The 24969-nt window shown below is 50.7% G+C and overlaps 2 protein-coding genes across 3 annotated transcripts in view; one reads left to right on the top strand and one right to left on the bottom strand.

The window, feature by feature from the left end:
• AP1B1 (adaptor related protein complex 1 subunit beta 1) overlaps nucleotides 1-5407 on the bottom strand; it is an 86503-nt gene extending 81096 nt beyond the window's left edge. Inside the window, exon 1 of one of the 2 annotated variants that reach the window (XM_086682136.1) lies at nucleotides 5215-5407. In XM_086682136.1, the coding sequence (XP_086538262.1) occupies nucleotides 5215-5378 (164 nt within the window). In that variant the 5' untranslated portion in view covers nucleotides 5379-5407. The remainder of the gene's footprint in view (nucleotides 1-5214) is intronic. The other variant, XM_086682137.1, reaches the window with a different exon arrangement.
• Nucleotides 5408-14994: 9587 nt separating this feature from the next.
• On the top strand, nucleotides 14995-23711 carry NEFH (neurofilament heavy chain). The gene is made up of 4 exons (XM_086682133.1): nucleotides 14995-15928; nucleotides 17765-17964; nucleotides 18940-19064; nucleotides 20946-23711. Exons 1-4 carry the CDS (start codon nucleotides 15055-15057, stop codon nucleotides 23101-23103), a joined length of 3357 nt encoding a protein of 1118 aa, XP_086538259.1. The 5' UTR covers nucleotides 14995-15054; the 3' UTR covers nucleotides 23104-23711.
• The last annotated feature ends 1258 nt before the right edge of the window (nucleotides 23712-24969 follow it).

The raw sequence follows: 24969 nt of genomic DNA, 5'->3' as shown, positions 1-24969 counted from the left end.
TACTCTCAATACACAACGTGTCTCATTATCCCAGGTGCCTGGCAGGCTGTAGCCTGAGACAACCATGCTGTCTGCAGATGGGAACCAGGAAAAAAGGGGGAAGGAGTTGTCAGCAGGCAGTTTTGGGGGAGAGCATTCTGAGGGAGCTGCAAAGCAGGCAGTGCAGGTCCAGAGTGGAGAGTAGCACCCAGCAAGGGAAAGCACACCCCTCTATCCCTGCCCTCCATCCACCACAGCAACAGGGATGCTGCAGATGCTGCTGCGGCCCTGGCTGAGTCGCCAGCCAGCCTGGTTTACAGCTCTGCAGAGGGAGGGATGTGGGAGGAGACGCTGAGCCAGGCTCAGCTTGCTCTAGCTCAGCTCCAGCCGCAGTGAGAACAAAATGCCCAGAAAGGCCTCCCAGGGGGCGGCCTGGTGACCTTACCCTGCAGCTGGGTGGAAGGAGAGGGGTTCAGTTCCCTGCTTGGCCAGACCTGCAGGTCCAGAGAAAAGGGTCTTAGAGGAAAGGGGCAAGAAGGGGGCTTGGGGCTGCACAGAGGAGAAGCTTCTTCAAGCCCCAGGGCTGGGTCTGAAAAGGACAGTACCAGGAAGGGGCATCTAGGCCCTGACCTGGGGGACTTGATCATCTAGGACAGGGACAGGAGAGATGGAGACCTGACACAATTCACCGTGTAACAAGATAGCTGAAATGGGGTGACAAAAGGCACTTGATCATGCTATTAATGATAGCAATTAATAATAATGGTTCCCACGTATTAAGTGTAGTCACTGGGCCAGTCACTGTAAGCCTCAGTTCAGCTTCACCCAGGAGACACTATTTTTCCCCTTTTCACAGATGAGATAACTGAGGCCCAGAATGATAACATGACGGCTTGATCAATCCTACCCTGGGAGACCCTTGCGTGTCCCTCCACCCAGGCTCCTCTGAGGTCCAGGGCTCTGGTTGTTGCCAGCCCTGCTCTATCCTTTGCCCAGTGCCTTAAATGCAATCTGCACTCAGTACTCAAGACGAATGGATGGGTGAAGCCAGTCCCACCTCGGGCAGAGAGAGGGAACATGCAATCTCCCTGCCCTTCTCTGCCTAAGTGGGGATGCATCCAACCTTGTGTCTGTATCTGGCAAAAACTCAGTCTGATCTGAACCTCACAGTGTCTCAAGAGGTGGCCAAAATGTGGAAAATCACCCCATTTCACAGATGAGAAAATTGAGGCTCAGAGAGGTTATGCACCTTGCTTTGGGCCCCTAGCCAGCCGGTGGTGGGTCAGGCTCCTTCCCCTCCTCCTGGAGTCTATCAGCCCTCTCTGAGGGAGGGCTGGACTTGCTACTGGGAATAAACAGTGCCAGTGATAGCTAACATTCAGACAGCACCTACAATGTGCTGGCATGTAGCATCTCATCGGATCTTCCCAACAACCTTTTGGTTTTTTGTGACAGTCTACTGAGATATAATTCACACACCATCCATCCAATTCAGCCACTTAAAGTGTACAAGTCAATGCTTTTTAGTATATTGTCGTGCAACCACCACCACAGTAGATTTTAGGACATTTGCATCCCCACAAAAAGAAACCCAATGCTCCTGAACAATCATCCTTCGATTCCCTCAACCCTACAGCTAAAGGAAACCATTAACCTACTTTTTTCTTTATACATCTGCCTATTCTGGACATTTCACATAAATGGAGTCATATAATATCCAACAACTTTATGAATGGGTTATCTTATCCCCATTTCCCAGATGGCAGTAACTGAGGCTTAGACAGGTGAAAACCTTACTGAGGGCCTTTATAAACAATTTTTAATGCTTATTTATTTTTGAGAAAGAGAGAGAGAGCTGGGAAGGAGCACAGAGAGAGGGAAACAGAGGATCCAAAGCAGGCTCTGCACTGTCAACACAGAGCCAGAGCAGGGGCTTGAACTCACCAACTATGGGATCATGACCTGAGCCAAAATCAGATGCTTAACCGACCGAGCCACACAGGTGTCCCACCAAGGGCATTTCATGAAGCAATGATGGGTAGGCTTGAAACTCAGGCTCACCTGACTCAGAGGCCCTGCTCTTCGTCATGAACTCTACCAGTCAGTGAATGCTAGAGCTCAAGGACCACCCCGCTCCTCCCCTCCCTTCTACCTGAACCCAAGGCCCCACCCCTAAATTCCTCCATCACACCGGGGGTTCTGCCAGGGACCCCTGTGGTTCTCCCACAACCTCTGCTACCCTCCAGGCCTCAGCGATGCCACCTCCTTTGGGACCTTCTCCCTGACTGCTCACCTTTCTTGGAGCTCCCACTGCCCATGTGCATTTGCCCGTGGAAGACTGGGCAGCCAGGCTCCCTCTCTGTGTGGGAAGGAAACTGAGGCCCTGAGGAGGTGTTTGGGGTGACCTAGTGAGACCAAGTAGAAAGGGGACTGAGGCCAGATCCTCGAGTCCCACACCAATTCTCTCCCCACTGGCCTATTCCAAAGGGGAACCCTTAACCTCCCACCCCCTCACCCCTCCCCTCACCCCACCCCCAAACTGGTGCCATTGAGCCTATGGGAAAGAGGAGGAAACTGACGCTCAGAAAGTCTAGTGACCTGCCCGAGGCTATAGACACGGAACCAGGCTTCACCTCCTGATTCCCCAACTTTCCCCCCCCCCAAAATGCTGGGTCAGGAGCAGCAATTTGTGACTCCCATAGCCCCTGGACTTGCCCTTCTATCAGCCCTTATAAAACCGGTTCCTTATTTGTTCGTGGTAAGAGGAGGTGGGATTCCTGTCTTTGTGGCTGTATTTCCAGTACAGGCCTGGGCCTGGAACAGGTCTCAAGAAATGTTTGTTGAACAGATGATGGAAGAGAGGAAGAAAGGAATAAGGTTTGAGGGGTGGAGGTGGGGGGTTCAGCCGCCTGCCCAGAGTCACACTATGCCATTTACTAACATCAGTTCTTCTGACTCCTAAATCGAGAACTTCTGGCATTTTGGGGTCATGCACCTCTTGGACAACCACTCACACAATCCTACACACAGTTCTGAGGGCTCCTGGCCCCCTGTAGCTCACTCACAGGCCAGGAGGAGCATCTCTATACTGCAGGTGGAGAATCCTGTCCTATGTCACACAGCCCTGTCCTGGGGACATGAGATATGAATGCACTTCATAAAAGCCTGAAGCATAGCACGCACGTCAGCTGTGTCATCTTCAACCGTGAGCCTGCACCTCGCTGCAGCCCCTGGCACACAATGCAGCAGTCCTGACACCATTCCTCTGCCTCTTCTGTCCTCAGACGGCCTCTGCCCCACCCCGGGGGCTGCCGCCAGCCAGGGACGTGCAGGAATGCCCGTTAGTGCTACTTCAGCCACCATCAGACCTGGCAGCCTACACCAGCAGTATTAGGGGTGGGCCACCTATATCTCTTATCTGGGTCCCCTGCTGACTCAGCAGGACCCTGCATCTCCTCCCTCACCCCTAACACCACCTTGGTCTCAGGGGGCAGAGGGTGGCAGGGTCCAAAACTCAGGAACTCTCCCAGCCCCAGGATGGCGCAGCAGACAGATGTTTTTTGAGGGTTTTCTAGGCCAGAAGCGGTTGTCTTTTTGCTTATGTTTTCCACCAAATCTCAAATGAAGCTGGTATTATTAGCACCCCATTTTACAGATTCAGAAACTGAGGCATGGAAAGGAGAGGTCGCTTGCTCGAGGTGCTCTGAGGGGAAGTGGGAATGCTAGCACTCAGCCTTGGGTTGGTCTGACCTCAGCAGTGGGCTCTGTACCATTGGAGGAGTAAGCCTCCCCCAGAAGTTACTCCTGATTGGAGGTGTCTGCTCCCCTTCACCCATGTACAGTATCTGTCCTTGGAAGTCTAGCACCGGGACATTCTGAGTGAAGTGGCAGATTTGCATTCATTAGAAATTCTCAGGGGATGCATGTTTTGCTGAACCTCAACTTGTCTCTTCATCTACGGTCATAAAATATTAAAGCCAGAAGGTGCCATTGCAATTAGGATTGTCTAGTCTCTACATCTTATGAAGGGGAAACTGAGGCTCAGCGATGCAGGGGACTTGGCCAAGTCATTCCCAAGTTGCAGATAACTGGGAACAAACCCAGGACTCTAGACATCATGTCAATGCTACCTAAAAGTCAAAGAATGTGAGCTCAGGAAACAATCAATGTCCAGGGTCTTCTGGCCCAAACCTCCCATTTCACAGAAGGGGAAACTGAGGCTCAGAGGAGAGTGGGGTAGGAGCGATATACAGGCAGGCAGAGTGCACCATCAATGAACTCGAAAGTCCCAGTTTTTTTAATAGTGTGACCTGAGACACGTGAGGTGACCTCTCTGAGTCTAATCTGTGAAGTAGAAATAACGAAACTTATAGTGTAGGGTCACTGTCAGCAGTATAAAGGATGCTGGCCCTTAGGCCAGCACCCGACACATACTTAATACTGGCAGGCCCTTGTCATTTTCCCCGTCTGCCATCCTGCCTTCCAGATCAAACATTTCTCAGAACAGTGTAGTGGGTAAGACTGTGGACTGCTGCTCCAGCCACCTGTTAGCTGGGTAACCTTGGACTGGTTACTGTTCTGTGATTCTGGGCCTCAAATATCTCCTCCATTCAACAGGATGGCAAGGACAGTACTTCCCAAGCAGGGTTGTGGCGAGGTGGAAGTAGCACATGTGATGGGCTTCGTGTAAAGCCAGGCACGCAATAAGTGCTCAGTAAATCTGAGCTAACACCATTACTTGGTACTTGCATAGCCATGTCTCAGGTCTGTCCCATCCCAGGCTGCAGGGTGTCTGGTCCACCAGGAAGGGGCTAGTCCCCAACCTCTAGGGCTCTTCTGTCTCAGGACTGCTAATGCAGCAAGGGAAGGAGATCCCAGGGCTCTGCGAGGCCACACGGGATAGCCTGACCCAGCTCTGATTTCTCGGTGCCTGCCTGGTGACAGGAATTCTGAAAATACTGGACGAAATCCCGTTTTTTGCAGTCACGGAAGTGTCCCGAGCCCCCATTTTACAGGTGCAGAAACTGAGGTCTGAGGAGGGGGAGGGTGCTGCTCACAGATGCACCGACACGTGCCCAGGGCTGGATGCACGGGTGCCCTCGTTTGTGGCACCGTCCCCCAGGGACGAGCCTCTGCAGCAGGAACCCCTCCCAGAGCCCCGCCTCGTCTGCTTGGGGGTGGGCGTCTGGCCCTCCCCGACGCCCCGCGGCGTCCGTAGGGGGGGACATTACTCACAACGAAGGAGACGACGGCAGCCAAGGCCGCCTCCACCTTCCCTTGGTCCCTGGGGATACCTCTGACCCGATGCCGCGGCGACTAAGGCTGCCGGGAAGTCGGGTGCGGGCTGAACGTCGTGTTCCCGGCTTCTCCGAGCCCGGGCCTTGGGAGGAGCGCTCCATAATCTTCCGTGGCCGGAGGGAGCGTTCGGGCGTTTCCGGCGCCGAGGGGCGGGGCTGAACGTGACGCAGACGTCACCGTCGCTGCCTGCAGAGGGCGCTTGTTGCGCGATTAGTTCAAGTCAGATTGTGGGCCAAGCATCCAGGAGGCACAGGAATCAGCTGTAGTCCTAGAACCTCGGTTTCTTGCTCTGGAAAGTGGGTTTGATGACAAGTCTGGTGAGGCCGCAGTGGGACCTGGATAAATTTATGAAAGGAACTAGAAGAAACATTGATAAATATGCAGTTATTTAACCTTCCTCGGTTTGTTCATCTGTAAATGGGGATAATTGTACCTTCCTGCCCTGTGTATATTGTGAGAGTTGCAAACTGTGGGAAAAATGCATATCAAGGGCTTGGCACCTTGTAAGCACCCAGTAAATGGCAATATTTGTGGTAATAGGCAAAGTGTCCCGCCAAACCAGGAAATAATGTCCAAGACTTGGTTCCTGTCCTCAAGGAGCTCTAGTCGTAGAACCAGAAACAAAGCAGCTGGGAGCTGCAGTGAAAGCACTGGCTCGGAATCAGACCTGTCACTGACCACTTGGACCTCAGTTTCTTCCTCCTTTCTCTAGCCTGGCTTCCTTGGATTCTGGCTTGTGAAAAGCAGTCCAAGATGTATTATAATTAGATTCATAAAATGGAGTAGAGACTTTGCAGTGTCTACAGACTCTAAAGTCACCACCAATTGGCATTTATTCATACAAAAAACTTCACTGAGCTAATACTCTAATACCAGATCCTAGGGAAGCAATATTGAGTAGAGATGGCTCTCTCTTGCCCTTGGGGAGCTCACAGTTCAGTTAGGAGCATATAAACAGCCCTCTAGGATAGTGTTGGGCTAGAATGAGGGACAGGGAGAGGAACTGTGGAAGCCCAAAGGAAGCAGCTATCAAAACTTTGGCAGTTAGGGAAAGCTGCTGAAGGAGTGGATAACAAGAAGTAGCTGAAAGATGGAAAGGAGTTATGTGAAGGAAGGGTAAAGAGTGACTACTGGAGTGAAGGAAAGGATTTCAGACAAGAAGCTCATGGTGAAAGAGAATGTGGCAGAATCCAGAATTCCATGGAGGCAGCCCTGGAAGGCAGAAGAGATTTGGACAGAGAGGGATGTGGGCAGGGGAGGGCATACCAGTTCTCTCTGTCCATTCCATCCAGTCCTGCCCCCTCCAAAGACACCACGAGGGAACATGCTTGTATCCTTCCATCTCTGCCTCAAGTACTTATGTCCCCACAGCTGCTTCACCCACTGCACACATCCTGAGCCCCAGGTGCAAGGACCACTCCCTGCATCCACAGGCCAGAAGACACAGGTGCCAGGGACTCTAGCACACGTCATCATCTAGGACCCAGGACATACACTTAGGTAATGAGTAGGGCATAAGGCACATGGAGATGGAGGAAGGCTTAGAGTGGAGTGATGAAGCAAGAAGGCATTCCTGGGAAAGATCTAGTTGTGAACAGACAGGAAGATAGGACAGGGTGGCTATCTAGAGCCAGACTGTGAAGTTTTGTGCCTGGCAAGTGGATTAGCCTCTCCAGACCTCACTTTTGTTATCAAAGCTTCTTAGAGTGGATGTGACACCATAATGAGAGAATGTATGTAAAAGGCAAGAGCAGGAGCTGAATCAGTGAACTTGGTAGGTTGGTTGAGAACAGATCCAGAGGCAGTTCTGCTCTAGGGACACTGGCATAGAAGGCACATCCCCAGGACCTTCAGCAAAGATTCTGACTCAAGAAGATAAGGGTGGGCCTGGGAATATGCATTGGTGACCAGCACTGGGGCAGAACTAGTTTTAAAATTTTAATAAAAAGCACATTATCTCCACTAATCCCCCCTAAGAGCAAAGACCTCAAGTTCAGCTCTGTCTCCTCCTTCCTCCACCACTAATCTCCCCAGAAGCCAGGAAGCAGTCAGGCACCCAGCAGAGCTTTTTATGTGTAACTGAGTCCCCAGTCCAGGTCCTCCCTAGGCGCCTGGCTCAGGGCAGAGGAAGAGGTTTCAGAAACTTTCCTGGCATGTCTCCTCCATGCTGGCATTTGGTGCTTTTGGGTGGCCCCCTGTGTCTTCACGCAGTCTGACTGCAGAGGGACAGGCCAGGAGGCGGCTGCCCCCAAGTAAAGCAAGCTTCATGTCCACCAAGCCCGGAGCTGTGCCCACTTGCAGGGGCCTTTTTAAAGCCCAGTAATGCCTCATTTACCTGCTAACACTGACCATAAGGAATGACCTTTTATCAACTGGTAGTTCTCCCCTCAAGTCCCCAGAGCCTCAATTTAAACTCATTGGCATATAATCTTTCTAAAATTTACTATGTGCTGCCTTCTCTTCTGGAATAAAGAGATGAAACATCACTGAAACCTTTTTTTTTTTTTCTGAGACCCATTGTGGAAACTGGAAAGTACAGGAGGCTTAGGTGTAAGCCACAGCCCCTCAACTACTTTGCTCTGTGACCTTGGCAGGTCACTTACTTTCTCTGACCTAGATCTTCTACTTTGTATTAGAGGATACCCTGCAGATCTAGCGAAGTTGTTGCAGACACCACATATGTAGGCGGCTAGCACACAGCAGGCAGGTGCTCACCACATGGAGGCTGCCAAAATTGTTTTCTTGATGACTCCAGATCTACACTGTGAACATCAATTATGGTTCCATGACCACTTTCTATTTATCAGTCTCTCCTCTGGTCAGGTCATCCAGAAAGCTGAGTTGGCTGTCATCTTAACTTCCTGACTATACTCTCTGGAAAGCCTCCTCCCCCAGAGACAGTGCCAGTTCTCAATGCCCCTTGCTTCCCCCAAGGTTACAGAAGGAGTGCCCAGAGCAAAGCCCCAGCCAGCTGTGATGGAACTGGGAGTGTTGGGTCCATTTCTACAACAGTGGTCCTATGGGAACCTAGTTGGGCCTTCCCATGGACGTGAGAGGTGGTAGCACAATCCTGTAGTTCATTATACCTGCTGCAATTGAATCCGTTAGACTTGAGTTCAAATCCCAGCTCCACCACTTTCTAGCTGTATATCCTGGGGCAAGTCACCCAACCTCTCTGGGCCTCCAATTCCCAGACCATGAAGTGGAGATAGTAACAGTATCTATCTACATCATAGGGTTACAGGGATGAGCAAGGCCAGAGGTAAACTCAGACGCACCTCCTCCCCTCTTTAGCTAAGAGCCTTCATTCCTATTGTTGCTTAGCCTCTTGCTCTACGTTACAAGAATATGACAGCATGTGTAACACAGCAAACCTCACCCAGCTGCTAGAACTGGTCCCTTAGAAAGCCCAATGAGTCACCTCACTCCTAGTCTAGGAACCACAGCCCCAAATCATTCATCTATGATTACCCACAAAGGGAACTGGAGCAGGGGACGTGGGGCAGATCAGTAATCCACCCACCAGCCCATGACCTTTGCAGCAGAATTCTGCTTCCCACTTGGTGCCACCCCAGGGTGCAGACAAGTGGGCAGGCAGGCCTGCTGCAGGCTTTCATCAGCTGCAGGCAGGTTCCCTGGTGGTTAACCTGTGGGTGGACACTAGGAGGAGGAGGCTTATGGCAAAACTGCACGTAGTTCCGTTTTTTGTTTCCTTCATAAAAGGAGTAGGGGAAGGGAGGCTGCCTCCCTTTACTATAAATCAAGCCCTGCAAAAAATGGGACATCTCTAAGGATGGGGGAGGAAGAGGGCAGAGATAAATAGGACAGAGAAATTGGGGGAAAGGAAGAGGGATGTGATAACAGGGAAAAGGAAAGGGGAAAAGTGGATAAAGGACAGGGAAAGAGGAGAATGTGGGGGCACGATGAAGGGGATGAGAGACAAGGAGAAAGAGAAATGCTTAGTTTTTAAAATAAGTCTATATACTTGATCTTAGTCAAAAACCTGAGAAGCGATCTTCATAGATACGTGCAAATAATTGCTGAAGTCAAAAAGGAATACTGAGGGAGACTGCAGCGGAATAGACAAGGCTGTAGCCCCAGCAAAACTGAGCACACAGCTGGGCTCACGAGGCTCCAAGCTTGAGGGTGGGGGCGATGGCGGGTGGGGAGAGTGAGGGCGGTGTACAGGGCATGTTTTCAAGCCCACCTTTCCCCTTCCCTCCTCCTTACTGGGGCCTGAAGAGCCCGGCAGCCTGGGAGCTGTCCAGATGCCTGGTGCTGAAATGTATAGGCTCTTACTAGCCTGTCAGACAGAACTGCTCAGCCATTGGACAACTACTTGTTAAGCACCTACCATATGCCAGCTATTGTTCCAAGTGCCAAGGAAGGCAGCAGTAAATAAAACCGACAAAAATCTGGGCCCTTATGAAGCTTACAACCCATGGAAGAAAACAAGATAAGAGAGTAGAACTATCCATGTTATGTCACTTTTTTTTTGTTGTTATAAATTGTTATAAATTATTGTTTTCAAACAAAGGTCATTTAATAAAACGCAACCCTAATTAAGTAATAGCTGGTGATGGATTTTACATCCGATGCCAACACCCCCCCACACACACACCCACATTCACACACACACACACACACAGAATGTTCTATGTATGTGATTTGTCATTTCGCTTTTAACAAAGTGCTAAATCAGTTACAATTTTCATACAATATTTAATGTGGGAAAAGGGACATATTTTATGGAGAAAAATAAAGCAGGAAGAGAATGAACAGTTTGGCAAATGCACCCCTAAACAATGGTCACATGCTGCTCTCCAGAGAGGTGACACAGTGGTACAGGATGCCAAAGTTGGGAGTGAGCCCTTATATAAAGGATGTGCTGACATTGGGTCACAGGTCACAGGGACTTTCAATTGAATGACCCATCAGAGGCCAGACTCCAACCCTGGCCTGTCCCCTCTCTGGGTGATACTCATTCCTTCAACCTCAGGCCATCTGGGTCCCTACTGTGCCAGAGAAGTGAGTTTCCACCCTGTGTGTCCAGCACCAGTTTAGTTCTGGATGATTTGAGACACTGGGCTCACTTCTGCTTTATCAGTGGGTTAACTCAGGCAACTGACTTCCTCACTTTACTCATCTATAAAATAGCAACAATGATCCTTGCCTAGTGAACAAGGGTTGAGGAGGTACCAAGGAGAAAGTGGTGGCTGAGTTCTCTTTGCTATATACATGGCGGGGGAGGGGAGGATTCCCCCTTACTGAGGTCTCATTCTTTAGTCTCCAGTGCTCAACACAGGGTCTAACCCCATAGATGCTGAATGAATGAAGTGAGTGACAGTAATGTTTGGTTGATGTTCATGGAGAACTGCGCTGCTTTATCCTTCACATTGAAGCCCTGTTCCTGAAGAGCACTAATCTTACGGTCCACAGGGGTTCTGGATAGTTTTGCCCCAAGCATCTTTGCTACAAGCATTTTCACCACATAACTAACTGGCCATTAAACAATTTTTCCTTAAAAGATAAAAAAAAATAATAATAACTGGCTGGCAGTTTGGTTTGATAGTTTGTTGATTTCATCAACTAGCTGACAGTTTGGTTTCATTTCTCCATTGACATAGTGCTCCCGTTTGTATATAATATAAACTGCAGCCATTATAATGGTCTATACAGTGGTGCAGCCTTTTTAAAATTTTTTAATGTTTTTTTTTAAATTTATTTTTGAAGGAGGGAGAGACAGAGCATGAGCGGGGGGAGGAGCAGACAGAGAGGGAGACATAGAATTTGAAGCAGGCTCCAGGCTCCAAGCTGTCAGCACAGAGTCCGATGCGGGGCTCGAACTCACAAACTGTGAGATCATGACCTGAGCCAAAGTCGGACGCTTAACCGACTGGGCCACCCAGGCGCCCCCAGTGGTGCAGTCTTGAACTCACATTTCCCATAGAACTTTGGGATGCCTATCAATGGTCATGTGGCAATATGCCAAGAACAAACAACAGAGTAGAAGGCTTTCACAATGCAATACAAAACTCAGTTACAAATATGCATCCTAGTATTTGGAAATGGATACCTCTCTTAATGAAGGAAAAACTGTGATGCTAAATGAGATGAATCAGCAAGCAAAAAATGTGTAATACTATGAACAAATGACTTTGAGGTAAGTGCTTAGGTACAATCCACAAAATAAAGTCATTTGCAGTATTGCCATGAATGTACACACATTTAAAATGCATTCAAATATTTTTGTATTTTGCAATAGTCTTTTAAAATTTTGTTTCTCAGTGGCACCTAGCTGGTTCAGTCAGGATAATGTGTGATTCTTGACCTAGGGGTTGTGAGTTCAAGCCCCACATTGGGTGTAGAGCTTACTTAAAAAATTGTTATTCATTTTTCATGTTTCATTATGTCCTTTTAAGTGAATGTCCTTCTTTTATTTTTCGTGATTTTGTCTGAGAAAAACAGACAAGACCCAAAGGAGCCCAGACGGCAGCCCAGGAAGAACACAGGGGTGTTCTGAGTGGGTCCTTCAGTGTGGGCTACCATGGGAGACACTTGGGGTCAAGAAGGACCTATGGTCAAACAGGCTTGGGCAACTCAGCACACTCCACCTACCTCAGGAGATTTTCAGTGTTCATTGCCAGTCCAGGCTCCAGGAGCCCTATTTAACTCATTTAGCCATGAAACTCCTCTTTTCCTCTCCTTTTGGAGGAACACTTATCATCCTCAAGAAGGTGCCTTAGGAAATGCTGGACTAGGATTTGGGAAGGACTTGAGGATTCTTGTCGCAGGGAGACAATTTTAGAGGTTTATGGGATTCTGTAACCTCCATGTTTTGTGTGTGCCTATCACACAGTAGGTACTCAGTAAACATATAATGGATGGATGGATGGATGGATGGATGGATGATTATGTTGTTCTCATTTCCAAATGGTAAAAATTGAGGGGAGGAAGGTGAAAGAGATGTGAAGCCCAAGGACTTAGGACAGAACCATTTTAGTTCCTTTTAGACCACAAGTTTGTCTGGAGAACTGATGGAATTCATTTATTCATTCATTCATTCATTCAACCAATGACAACATAGAGTGGTTAAGTGCAGTGTGGTAGATTAGCACTAAAGACTCAGAGAGGATAATTAACTAAATGCAGGGGTAAAGGAGGCCAGAAATGGCTTCCTAGATGTGAGTCAAATGGGCCCTTTGGAATAATGAACTCAGGGTTCCCACTCTCATGTTATTTTTCCAACCACACAAATCATGCTTGGGATTTCTTGCTTGGAATCCACAGGCAGCTGTGATCCCATGGTTGTGACCCCCTGACCTTGATAGAATCCATCTTGGCCCCCTCCCCTCTTTTACCCAGCCCCTCTCACCACTCTTCATTGCTGTCAGCTGCACATCCTACACATGCAGAGGATATATCTGCATTATGCAGATGACTGAAAAGATTCAAAGGAGTCTGGCTCTTCTGGCAAAATTCCAAGCAGAATGACAAGTAAATGGGGAGCCACTTGAGAGCATGGAGGCCCTGCTCAAGCCCCCCAAATGCCATTCTCAGAAGCCTCGACCAGACACTCACCTCCATCCTCCCAGCACCGACTGCAAACCAGCCCCTCTGCCCCCTGCAAACAGACTCATGACTGGATCTTTAAATGGGGGGAAAAATGCTTCATCATGTTCTGCTTCTCCATTCGAAACTAGAAACTCCCTTCCCCCTCCTTGCTCCTCCCCGGTGCACTCTCCTTCCAGTAAAACATGGTTAAAGGGACAGCACCATCACTTCTTCATCTCTGAGGGTCTGCTTAGAACCAGCGGTCTGGGAATGAGGCAGAGGGCAAGGAGAAACAAACTGGCAGAGGTCTTTTCTGGGGGGATCTATCTGTCTCCATCCTGGGGATCCCACCAAAGGAAAGCCAGTGTAAAGTGGAAGTGTAGTGGGGGTTGAGATAACTGCCTCAGGGACGCTCAGATCTGGGAGGAGAGGCTTAAAGCTCCCTCCCAGAAAAAGACTGTGGGGGTCCTTTCAGCTATCAAAGGAGGAGTGGGACAGCCCAGGTGTGTGTAAGTGGGAGAACATCATAGAAAACATGGGACTGGAACCCCTTGCAGAAGATCAAGGGGCTGTGTCCCTGACTCCCAGAGTGACCCCGCCAGATGATTCACTGCCCCCTCCTCGGTTTTCATCTGCATAACACATACGCATACCTCCCTCCCCTCTCCCCACCAAGGAAAAGGCAGAGATTAACCCCTTTTTCCCCCTAGAAAGAACAGACCCTGTCCTCGGTGCTGAAGCGACAGACGCAGCCTGCCCCCACTCCCAAGGAATTTCACATGAGAATGAAAGCACAAGAAAAAGTCATAGAACACCAGTAGCTGCAGGGCACCCCAAATTCCAGGTACCCCTTTTCTATCTGCCCCTCTATTGGAGATTATGGGGGTAAGGGATTTTGGTACCCTGAAAGCATTCCACCACTTAGCTGGGGGCGAAAAGGGATGCCTATCACGGCACCCACTTCTCTGCTGTGGGAGTGGGGGAGAGATGACAAAGTCGAAGTGAAGGGAAGATGGACTTCCTAGTTGTGCGAAAGCAGCTGCCATATCCACGGGCAGTATATGGGTCCCCTTTCCTAGTTCAGCCAGAGACCCCCCCCCCACACACACACACAAAGCAAAAGCTGTGGGGGGGGAGGGGGTTTCTAGTTGCAGCCTGTCCCAGGGCAGGGCCCCCTCTTGGTACAGACAGGAAAATCAGGGGTGGGGGACACAGCTTGTCCAAGGTCATTTGGCCAGCAAACTGTGGAGCTGACTTCAGTGTGCAGACCCTGGCCTGAATTCTCTCTCACACAGCCCATGTTCCTCCTGCCTATTCATGGCATCCTCTGCCTCTTTCACTGAGGGTCCCCCTTGCTGGGGCCAGCTGCAGAGCCTACCTCCTCCTATACTGTGGAGACCACTGTGTCTCCCATTTGGGCTCCCCTTTCACCATCTTCTGAAGTGTTTCCCATACCCCCAATTCAGGGTAGCCTTGCCCCCCTTCCCAACTCCAAGTCCCCCTCCCCTATTCCGCAGCCGGCTGCAGTTTCTTGAGGCCTCTCCTGGTGGGTCCCAAGCTATTAGGGAAAAAGTGTACCTCCATTCAGGAGTCTTCTATCTCTCTACCTTCTGTAGCACCCATCATGAGTCCATTTAGGATTACTTTGCTCCCTCCCTTATTCTGGGCCATCTCCAATCTCCAGACACGCTACACCCCCTATCTGAAGGTCCTCTCTAGCTTTCAGGAAAATTTTGTGCCGCCCCATTCAGGGGTCCCCTCATCCTACTGACTACAGAGTCATCCATCACTCCATCCCAAAGGCGACCTGCCCCTATTCCCACCAGGACTCCTTGTCATCTCCCCATTTCGGGCCCCTTTTCTGTTTCCGAACACAGTAGCAGGGTCTTCGGACTCGCACCCAGGGGTCCCCGCCATTCCACTCCAGGAGTCCTCTACCCCCTAACTCGATCTCAGGGTGGTCCTCTGACGTCGCGTTGATTCCCCTTCAATCCAGAGTCCCCCTGCCCCGCCCCTCTCACTGCGGCGGAGCTGCCGGACCCGGGCCGCGGGGGAGGAGGGAGAGAGGGCGGGGCCCTCCTCCCCCGCCCCCCCCAACTGCCTAGGGGCTGGACCCGACCGGGCTGCTATAAAAAGGCCGGCATCCCAGTGCTGCCGCAGTGCCGCCCGCCCCGTCTCGGCCTCGGGCTTCCCCCTCCACCGGCGGCCGCACCTGCTCCGGCCATGATGAGCTTCAGCGGCGCGGACGCGCTGCTGGGCGCCCCGTTCGCGCCGCTACATGGAGGCGGCAGCCTGCACTACGCGCTGGCCCGCAAGGGCGGAGCGCGTTCTGCTGCCGGCTCATCCAGCGGCTTCCACTCCTGGGCGCGGACATCCGTGAGCTCCGTATCGGCCTCGCCGGCCCGCTTCCGCGGTGCAGGAGCCACCTCGAGCACCGACTCGCTAGATACGTTGAGCAACGGACCGGAGGGCTGCGTGGTGGCAGCAGCGGCAGCCCGCAGCGAGAAGGAGCAGCTGCAGGCGCTGAACGACCGTTTCGCCGGCTACATCGACAAGGTGCGGCAGCTCGAAGCACATAACCGCAGCCTGGAAGGCGAGGCGGCGGCGCTGCGGCAGCAGCAGGCGGGCCGCTCCGCCATGGGCGAGCTGTATGAGCGAGAGGTACGCGAGATGCGCGGTGCAGTGCTGCGCCTAGGCGCGGCGCGCGGCCAGCTGCGCCTGGAGCAGGAGCACCTGCTGGAAGACATCGCGCACGTGCGCCAGCGCCTAGACGACGAGGCCCGGCAGCGGGAGGAAGCTGAGGCGGCAGCGCGCGCACTCGCGCGCTTTGCGCAGGAGGCTGAGGCGGCACGCGTCGAGCTGCAGAAGAAAGCGCAAGCACTGCAGGAAGAGTGCGGCTACCTGCGGCGTCACCACCAGGAGGAGGTGGGCGAGCTGCTCGGCCAAATCCAGGGCTGCGGCGCCGCGCAGGCGCAGGCGCAGGCCGAGGCGCGCGACGCCCTTAAGTGCGACGTGACGTCGGCGCTGCGCGAAATCCGCGCGCAACTCGAAGGCCACGCGGTGCAGAGCACGCTTCAGTCGGAGGAGTGGTTCAGAGGTTTGTAGGCGCGCGGTGGTACGGGGGAGGGGGCGCCCCCTGGTGGCCTGGCAGGGTGGACTCCCAGGGTGAAGGCGGCAGGGCTGGAGGATGTACTGCTCAGCTTCTCCCTGCAAAGTGCATTCCCCTTAGTTAAACGACAGTTTCACTCTGGGTCTCTGGAGATAACCCCCTTCCCTTCCCTGCAGCTCTGGGTTCTCCTTTGGCTGCCCTCCTCCAGGGGCCTTATAGCTGTCCTGAAGCTCTGGATCCCCTCTGTCCCCCCGCCCAAGATTGGATAACCCCACTCTGAGGCCCCTTTCCATCAGGTTCCTAACACAGTTCCAAAGCAGTGACGGCTTCTAGTCACAGGCACTGAGGACTCTTTGCCCTTCAAAGTAACATGCCTTCGCTGCCCAACACTGCCCATCCCCCTTGCCTGCACCCTGCAGGGGACCCCATTCTCCAGACTCCTATTAGGCTGCTCCCCAGTGAGGGATCATCACCTCAGCGAATGGGTGTGTGAGGCTGAGGTGGCCCCTTAATGTCCTCTCTCCACTTGAGAAGCTGGGAGCCTCTTAAGTCCCCCCCTCCTCCCAACTCCATGATGCTCTGAGTCAGCTAGATTGCAGCAGCAGCAGCTCTGAAGCTGTGCCCAGCACCTGCAGGGTGACCTTGACTAACACTTGCCTCCTCTGGTTTTCATTTCTTTGGGGGTTAAAAGGGGAGGCGGTTGACAAGCTGAGCCTCTTACTCAGGGGAGCTATATGATCCTTCCTGAAACTCTGTATACAACTTTTGCATTTTTCTTGGGAGAGGGTGCAGAGGCTCCAGCGATTTTCAAACAGGTCTGTGATCCACAATGGGTAAGGGTCCTCACCCACTTTGATGGTTTCTAAGTCTTTGCCAACACTAGCAGGGAAAGCCAGGAAAGCTAGAACTTAGATGCATGGTTTTTCCCGTTACTTTTCCTCTCCTTTGCAGTGGCAGAACCTTCCCCTCCCCCATCTCTGCAGCAAGACACCTCCCAGAGCAAACCTCTCTGCTCTCTTGGGCTTTGGCCTTCACATAGACAAACCATCCCAGGACTTCTGGCCCATCCAACTGGCTTCCCTTCTCCCTGGCCCACCCTCCCGACTCAGGCCCTGGGTGTTACTATTTTGGGATGCAGGATATTCACTTTCAGGAGATGTAGATTAGTCTCCAGACCTCCACTGATCCTGAGAGATCTGGGAACCAGCAGCCCATTGCTCACAGGGACCAGGGTGTGGCTGTCCTTGGCACAGGGACTCCTGTGCTAGAGAATGCACAGCCAGGTGGGGGAAGGGACAGAGGAGATGGCGCATGGGCCCCAGGCTCTGCGGTGACCTTGGGTTCTACAGAGCCAAAAACCTGCAAGAAAGGGGCTATGGCTACATAGTAGCTCATAGCACCTTTATGCCTCCAAAGGTCACAGGCTCATTAACTTGTTCAGCCACATGCTCACAGTTAAGCCCTGTATGCCAAGTTTCACATTTAAACACTAGCACCGCCAGCCCTTGCTGGGGAGCTGAACTGGGTATTAGGACCAGAACTGGGGGCTTCTTCTGCCTTATGAGTTTTCAGATCCTGAATTGGGGGAGACAATCTAATCTTTGGAACCAGATAGACACTAGATTTGAATCTTAGCTCTGCTGCTTACTAGCTAAGTGGCCTTGGATATTAGTAATTTGCCTATCACAAAGGATAGGGTGGATTAAGAACCCAAGATGGCACCAGGCACCCAGTAGGTCCTCAACCCACCTGTGTCACCTTTTGGATCAGTAGAATCCAAATCCAGGTGTGTCTAACTCTGTTCCCTGTCTCCTTCTCCCCCAGTGAGGCTGGACAGACTCTCAGAGGCAGCCAAGGTGAACACAGATGCCATGCGCTCAGCACAGGAGGAGATAACTGAGTATCGGCGCCAGCTACAGGCCAGGACCACAGAGCTAGAGGCGCTCAAAGGCACCAAGGACTCATTAGAGAGGCAACGCTCTGAGCTGGAGGACCGTCATCAGGCCGATATCGCATCCTACCAGGTGGGCAGGGGTGGAGCAGAGACCAGACTACCTTACCTGGTTGGGTTATCCTGAACAAGTCATTGCCCCTCTCTCGGCAGGGTTGTGGTGGTGAAGACCATGGGCCTTGGAGTCAGTGAGACATATGAGGGGTACCACTGTGTCTTTCTAGCTGAGTGGCCCCAGGAAAGTTACCTGCTTTATCTGAGTCTGAATTCCTTGAATGCAATGAAGAAAAAAAAAATGCCCACTTTGCTCTGCAAAGGTTAAAGAGATGGGCAAACTTTTCATGAGCTGTGTGTGAGCCTGCTCAGCAGGGTCTTAGTCACAGTGCACATCTGGTAAATAATAACCAGTGTCTGGGAGTGAGCGTAGCCTGGGGAAGGCCTTGGCAGATTCCTTGCATTAAAGACAACTGGCAAAAGAAAATAACACTTTGAAAGAACATATTATGCAAGTATGGTGATTGTGGTGATTGTGGATTAATTAGAGAACGGAGAAAGCAGAAAGGAGGCAATAAAAATCAGCCATAATGTTTCACTTTAAGCAGGGCTAAGTGAGCCTTCATACTAGTGGAGAAGCTTCCACTGGTATTTAACCTGCTTCTGTGTGTTGCTTCAGTCATCAGCTGCGGGTGCTTCCTCAGCCCTATCTGGCAGGCACTTGGGAGCATTGGGAGCCAAAGCAGACAAGGCTGTGTTCCTGCTGAGCATTTTCTAAGCTTAAAAGATCTGTAAAACATCACCCATCATTCCTGGTGTGTTTCATTTGAGACCACTCCCCAGGTTGAGGTCATATATATACACGGCAGGATTTTTGCTTCAGCTGGTTTCCATGTCCATGAATGAGGCTGCCACAGCTTTGACAGCATGGCCCCAGTGAGACTGGCTAGATTGAACTACTTTGGGTTTGCACAGTCTGCCCCAGCTTCTCTGGTGCTGAAGGCCAGGCACTGGCTGGTGCGTGACATGTGTGTGTGTGACCTCTCCTCCCCAGGAAGCCATCCAGCAGCTGGACACCGAGCTGAGGAACACCAAGTGGGAAATGGCAGCCCAGCTCCGAGAGTACCAGGACCTGCTCAATGTCAAGATGGCTCTGGATATTGAGATCGCTGCTTACAGGTGATGTGGGCCAGGGGCCTTTGGGATGGTGGGGAGCCCTTGCGTTCTTATGAGAGGCGAAGCACTGAGTTTCAAGTTCCCAGCAAGATGGCCTGCCTGTCTTAGAGAGCAAAAAGAATTTTTTTTATTGTGGTAAAATGTGTATAACACAAAATTTGCTATTTAACCATTTTTAAGTGTACATTTCAGTGGCATTAAGTACACTTACATTGTTGTGCAACAGTCACCACCATCTATCTCTAGAACTTTTTTCATCTTCCCAAACTGAAACTCTGTGCTTGATAATGAATAACTCCCCACTGCCCTTTCCTCACTTCCTCTGGCCCTGGCAACCATCATCCTGATTTCTGAGAGAAATAAGTCTTGAGAGTGGCTTATTTTCATTCTGACAGTGATTTAGAGGATTAATGTTCCTCATCCCTCCCCAAATCAAGCTGACTAGAGGTCTGCTTTGGAGGGAAGGGAGATACTTCAGTTGTCAGGGGCCTTTACAATTCTCTTAGTGTTTTTTAGCTCCCTGAGCTTTGGTTTTCCGGGGAAATAAAATGGGGATGATAATAACAGTACTCTTGTTGGGTTGTCAGGAGGAGGTGCTAATCCAGTTCCTGAGCGGATCTCAGTACCGCTGGGTTGTCACAGAGCAAGCCCTCAGGAAATGGTAGCCAGGAGAAGGTCATGAGACCTCCCAATTTAGCAATCTCTTGCTAAAGAGCAGGCTGACCCCCTGAAGACCTGTCCCAGTTGCTGGCTGGTGACCCTTTACTTCTCACCTCTTGGGTCTAGTTTGTAATCTTGGTGCTCAGAGTGTGGTCCATGAACCAGCACAATTGGCATCTTCCACAAGCATGTTAGAAAGTCAGACTCTCGGGGCGCCTGGGTGGTGCAGTCGGTTGAGCGTCCGACTTCAGCCAGGTCACGATCTCGCGGTCCGTGAGTTCGAGCCCCGCGTCAGGCTCTGGGCTGATGGCTCAGAGCCTGGAGCCGGTTTCCGATTCTGTGTCTCCCTCTCTCTCTGCCCCTCCCCCATTCATGCTCTGTCTCTCTCTATCCCAAAAATAAATAAACGTTGAAAAAAAAAATTAAAAAAAAAAAAAAGAAAGTCAGACTCTCAGGTCCCACCCCAGATTTACTGAATCAGAATCTGCATTTTAACTAGATCGCTGGGGGATGTGTATGCTGTTAAATTTGCAAAGCACTGGGCTCTAGGGGTAACCCCTACACCTACTGTGAGGCAGGTACTGCCAGGTTCTTTTTATTCATTATCTCACTGAAACAATCCTCTGAGGTAGGGACTCTTAGTGACCCTCTTTTTGCCAATGAAGAAACTTGAGGCTTAAAGTGTTTGAGTGGCTTGGCTGAGGTCACATATCTACTGAGTAGGAAAGGGTAGAAACTGCTGCCCCCTCCCTATTCCTAAAACTCAAAGAATGAGAATATAAGGTGAAAAGAGACCCTTAACATTTCAATGGGTATATTCTGAGACCTCTTAATCACAAATTTATAAATGTGGAATTGTTTGCTCAGGCTCCCATCTTCCTCTTAAATGTTTTAGTTGAGGGACAATTAATGTAATTTTTGTTAATGCAGGTGCTCTCTCTTGAGGACCATGTTTTTGTGCATGTTAGGGGAGGTTGTTTTATAAGTTTCATACTTAGCTGCATAAAACCCCAGTGCCATTGGGGTGCAGATTCTGGGTAGTTCCTGGGATGATTTGCCAAGTGACTTTTTCTGGTCTCAAAGTGCCCACTATTCACATTCCTTCCTCCACCAAAGTCCATACCGTTGGATTCTATGGGCCTTCAGAGTAACTCAAGAAGACCCCCAATCCATCGATCTGTTCTGAGTTAATAATAATAATGTGTTCCATTATCCATTCTGCAGAAAACTCCTGGAGGGCGAAGAGTGTCGGATTGGCTTTGGCCCCAGTCCTTTCTCCCTTCCAGAAGCACTCCCCAAAATTCCCTCTGCAGCCACTCACATAAAGGTCAAAAGTGAAGAGAAGATCAAGGTGGTAGAAAAGTCAGAGAAGGAAACTGTGATTTTGGAGGAACAGACAGAGGAGATCCAAGTGACTGAAGAAGTGACTGAAGAAGAAGAGAAAGAGGCCAAAGAGGAGAAGGGTGAGGAGGAGGAAGCAGAAGGAGGAGAAGAAGAAACAAAATCTCCCTCAGCAGAAGAGGCTGCATCTCCAGAGAAGGAGGAGGCCAAGTCACCAGTTGGAGCCAAGTCCCCGGTGAAGGAAGAAGCTAAGTCCCCAGCCGAGGCCAAGTCCCCAGTGAAGGAAGAGGCTAAGTCACCAGAAAAGGCTAAGTCACCCATGAAAGAAGAAGCAAAATCACCAGCTGAGGCCAAGTCCCCTGTGAAGGAAGAGGCCAAGTCTCCAGCTGAGGTGAAGTCCCCTGAGAAAGCTAAATCCCCTGTGAAAGAAGAAGCAAAATCACCAACTGAGGTGAAGTCTCCAGAGAAGACCAAGTCCCCTGTGAAGGAAGAAGCAAAGTCCCCAGTGGAGGCCAAGTCCCCAGAGAAGGCCAAGTCCCCTGTGAAGGAAGAGGCCAAGTCCCCAGAGAAGGCCAAGTCCCCTGTGAAGGAAGAGGCCAAGTCTCCTGAGAAGGCCAAGTCTCCTGTGAAGGAAGAGGCCAAGTCCCCAGAGAAGGCCAAGTCCCCTGTGAAGGAAGAAGCCAAGTCCCCAGAGAAGGCCAAGTCTCCAGTGAAGGAAGAGGCCAAATCCCCTGAGAAGGCCAAGTCCCCTGTGAAGGAAGAAGCCAAGTCCCCAGAGAAGGCCAAGTCCCCTGTGAAGGAAGAGGCCAAGTCCCCTGAGAAGGCCAAGTCCCCAGAGAAGGCCAAGTCCCCTGTGAAGGAAGAGGCCAAGTCCCCAGAGAAGGCCAAGTCCCCTGTGAAGGAAGAGGCCAAATCCCCTGAGAAGGCCAAGTCCCCAGAGAAGGCCAAGTCCCCTGTGAAGGAAGAGGCCAAATCCCCTGAGAAGGCCAAGTCCCCTGTGAAGGAAGAGGCCAAGTCCCCTGAGAAGGCCAAGTCCCCTGTGAAGGAAGAGGCCAAGTCCCCTGAGAAGGCCAAGTCCCCAGAGAAGGCCAAGTCCCCTGTGAAGGAAGAGGCCAAATCCCCTGAGAAGGCCAAGTCCCCAGTGAAGGAAGAGGCCAAATCCCCTGAGAAGGCCAAGTCCCCTGTGAAGGAAGAGGCCAAATCCCCTGAGAAGGCCAAGTCCCCTGAGAAGGCTAAGACTTTTGATGTGAAGTCCCCAGAAGCCAAGACCCCAGCAAAGGAGGAAGAAAGGTCCCCTGCAGACATCAAATCTCCTGAAAAGGCAAAAAGCCCTGTCAAGGAGGAGGTCAAGTCCCCAGAGAAGGTGAAATCTCCTGTGAAGGAGGAGACCAAGGCTTCTGAGAAAGAGGTCACAAAGAAGGAAGAGGCAAAGTCCCCCGTGAAGGAGGAAGAGAAACCCCAGGAAGTGAAAGTCAAAGAGCCCCCAAAGAAGGTCGAGGAAGAGAAAGCTCCAGCCACACCAAAACCTGAGGAGAAGAAGGACAGCAAGAAAGATGAGGTGCCCAAGAAGGAGACTCCAAAGCCTGAGGTCCAGGAAAAGAAGGAACCTGCTGTGGAGAAGCCCAAAGAATCCAAGGTTGAAGCCAAGAAAGAGGCTGAAGATAAGAAAAAAGCAGTGACCCCAGAGAAGGAGGCTCCTGCCAAGGTGAAGGAGGAGGCCAAGCCCAAAGAGAAGGCTGAGGTGGCCAAGAAGGAGCCAGATGATGCCAAGGCCAAAGAACCCAGCAAAGCAGCAGAGAAGGAGCCAGAAAAGCCAAAGAAGGAAGAGACACCAGCAGCACCTGAGAAAAAAGATGCCAAGGAGAAGACCACAGAGGCCAAGAAGCCTGAAGAGAAACCCAAAGAGGAGCCTGGCAAGGAGGCCCCCACACCTGGCAAAGCCAAAACGGAAAAGGCTGAGAAATCCTCTAGCACAGACCAGAAAGACAGCAGGCCTCCAGAGAAGGCCACAGAAGACAAGGCCTCCAAGGGGGAGAAGTAAGGCAGGGAGAAAGGACTATCCAGAACAGCCAAAGAAACTCAGGAGGGCCCGGGAGCTCAAGAGTTGACATAACAAATTTTCATGTTTTTCTCCCTTTTCTTTATATAAGAAACTCTACTTAGACGATGGGGCCCTCCTTCACCAAACAGAAATTTCTATTAGCAATATGTTAGCAAGAGAGGGTATTCCCGACCCCCCAACTCCACACCCCAAACCCTCCCCAGGCGATGGACAATTATGTTATATGATAGCTTATGTAGCCGAATGTGATATATGCCGAATGCCACATGTAAACACTTGAGTATACAAACTGATCCCCTCCTTTCCAAATAAGTGCATTTATTTCCTGTATGTGCAACTGACAGATGACCGCAATAATGAATGAGCAGTTAGAAACACATAATGCTTGAGATGTCTTAACTTATTCCTGAATGCCTTCTGTTTTCCAAAGGAGTGGCCGAGCCCTTGCCCAGAGCTCTCTATCCTGGAAGAGCTGGAGCAGGTGGGGCTATGCACTGGCCACTGAATCATGCCAGGGCGCACTTTTCCACTGGAGTTCACTTTCAATTGCTTCTGTGCAATAAAACCAAGTGCTTATAAAATGAAAATGTTTCTGTTGTTATTTATTCTCTTTCCCCAGGCAGGTTGGGGGACAGGGCCAGGGGAAGTCTAGATGTCACACTCAAGACAGCAGAGGACTGAGTAAGCATCAGAGGTCTCATGCAGGTATGGGACCAGTTAATGTGGCCTTCCTTGGGCTATTTCCTGGCATAAGTCATGTGCCAGGCAATGTGCTTTATTTTTAGGATCTTGTAGATAAGTGGTCTGGTGTATGGTTTCACAGGGTGGTCCATGGATCACCTATATCAGCATCATCTGGGAGCCATATAAAAATGAAGATTCTGGATGTCTCGGTTGAGCATCCGCCTTTTGATTTTGGCTCAGGTAATGATCCAGGGTCATGGGATGAAGCCCCATGTCAGGCTCTCCCTCTGAGGGAGAGAAGATTCTCTCTCCCTCTGACACTCTCACCCTACTCACAGGCACACTGTCTCTAAAATTAAAAAAAGAAAAAGTAGATTCCTTGTTTCCATTGTAGACCATTGAATCAAAATTTGAGGGGTAAGCCTGGGAAAGTACATGCTTTACCAACTCCCACTTGATTCTGATGCACCCTGACACCTGAGAATAGGTGAGGTCCTTTGAATATTAAAGTCTATTTATAGAGCTCTATGTCCTCTTTTGTAAGGAGGAATGAGTCTTCTGAATGAGGGGCCATATGTTGCCAATTCACCTGTAGTAAAGACTACAGTCACCACCATTGGGAACAATCTGTCAGTAGTCCCTTAATTGAACTCCAGCATACTTCTCCAGACACGATTTTGAAAGTTGTGTTGCTCTGGTGGACTGATGTGAGGTCTTTACTGTAAAATCCCTGTGTGGTTTCCAACTTTAGCACTGTCATGACTCCTTGTGTTTGTTTTTAGCACTTCTCCTGGGAATTGCTTCTTTCTCTGCCCCAACCAGGTGGTTCTCAGAGCCACCATGTTTTCTAATTGCTCTATGCCACTGGTCACTGGTGATTGGCCCAAGAATGACCACGTGACTCCAGGTGAGCCAATGAGATACCTTTCCTGGGATTTCAAACTTGAGACCAGATTGGCTGGCAGTTTTCTCATTGTGGAAGGTGGGAAGATATGGGAATCAGTAGCTATGGGCTACCATTCTTCCAGCCTTGAGGAAAAGTTAGTCTGTGAGAAAGGGAGAGATAGATGGACAGAGATAGATGGATAGAGACAAAATACCTAGAGAGTCATTATAGATTTCAAGTCCTTGATTCTGTTGTTCCTTTCCAAGGCTTGTTGG

This window comes from Puma concolor, chromosome D3, assembly GCF_028749965.1.
Source record: "Puma concolor isolate L17-30 chromosome D3, mPumCon1.1.hap2, whole genome shotgun sequence".
Lineage (NCBI taxonomy): Eukaryota > Metazoa > Chordata > Mammalia > Carnivora > Felidae > Puma > Puma concolor.
The sequence above is the reverse complement of the archived record's forward strand: the minus strand, read 5'-3'. Positions and strand labels throughout refer to the sequence as shown.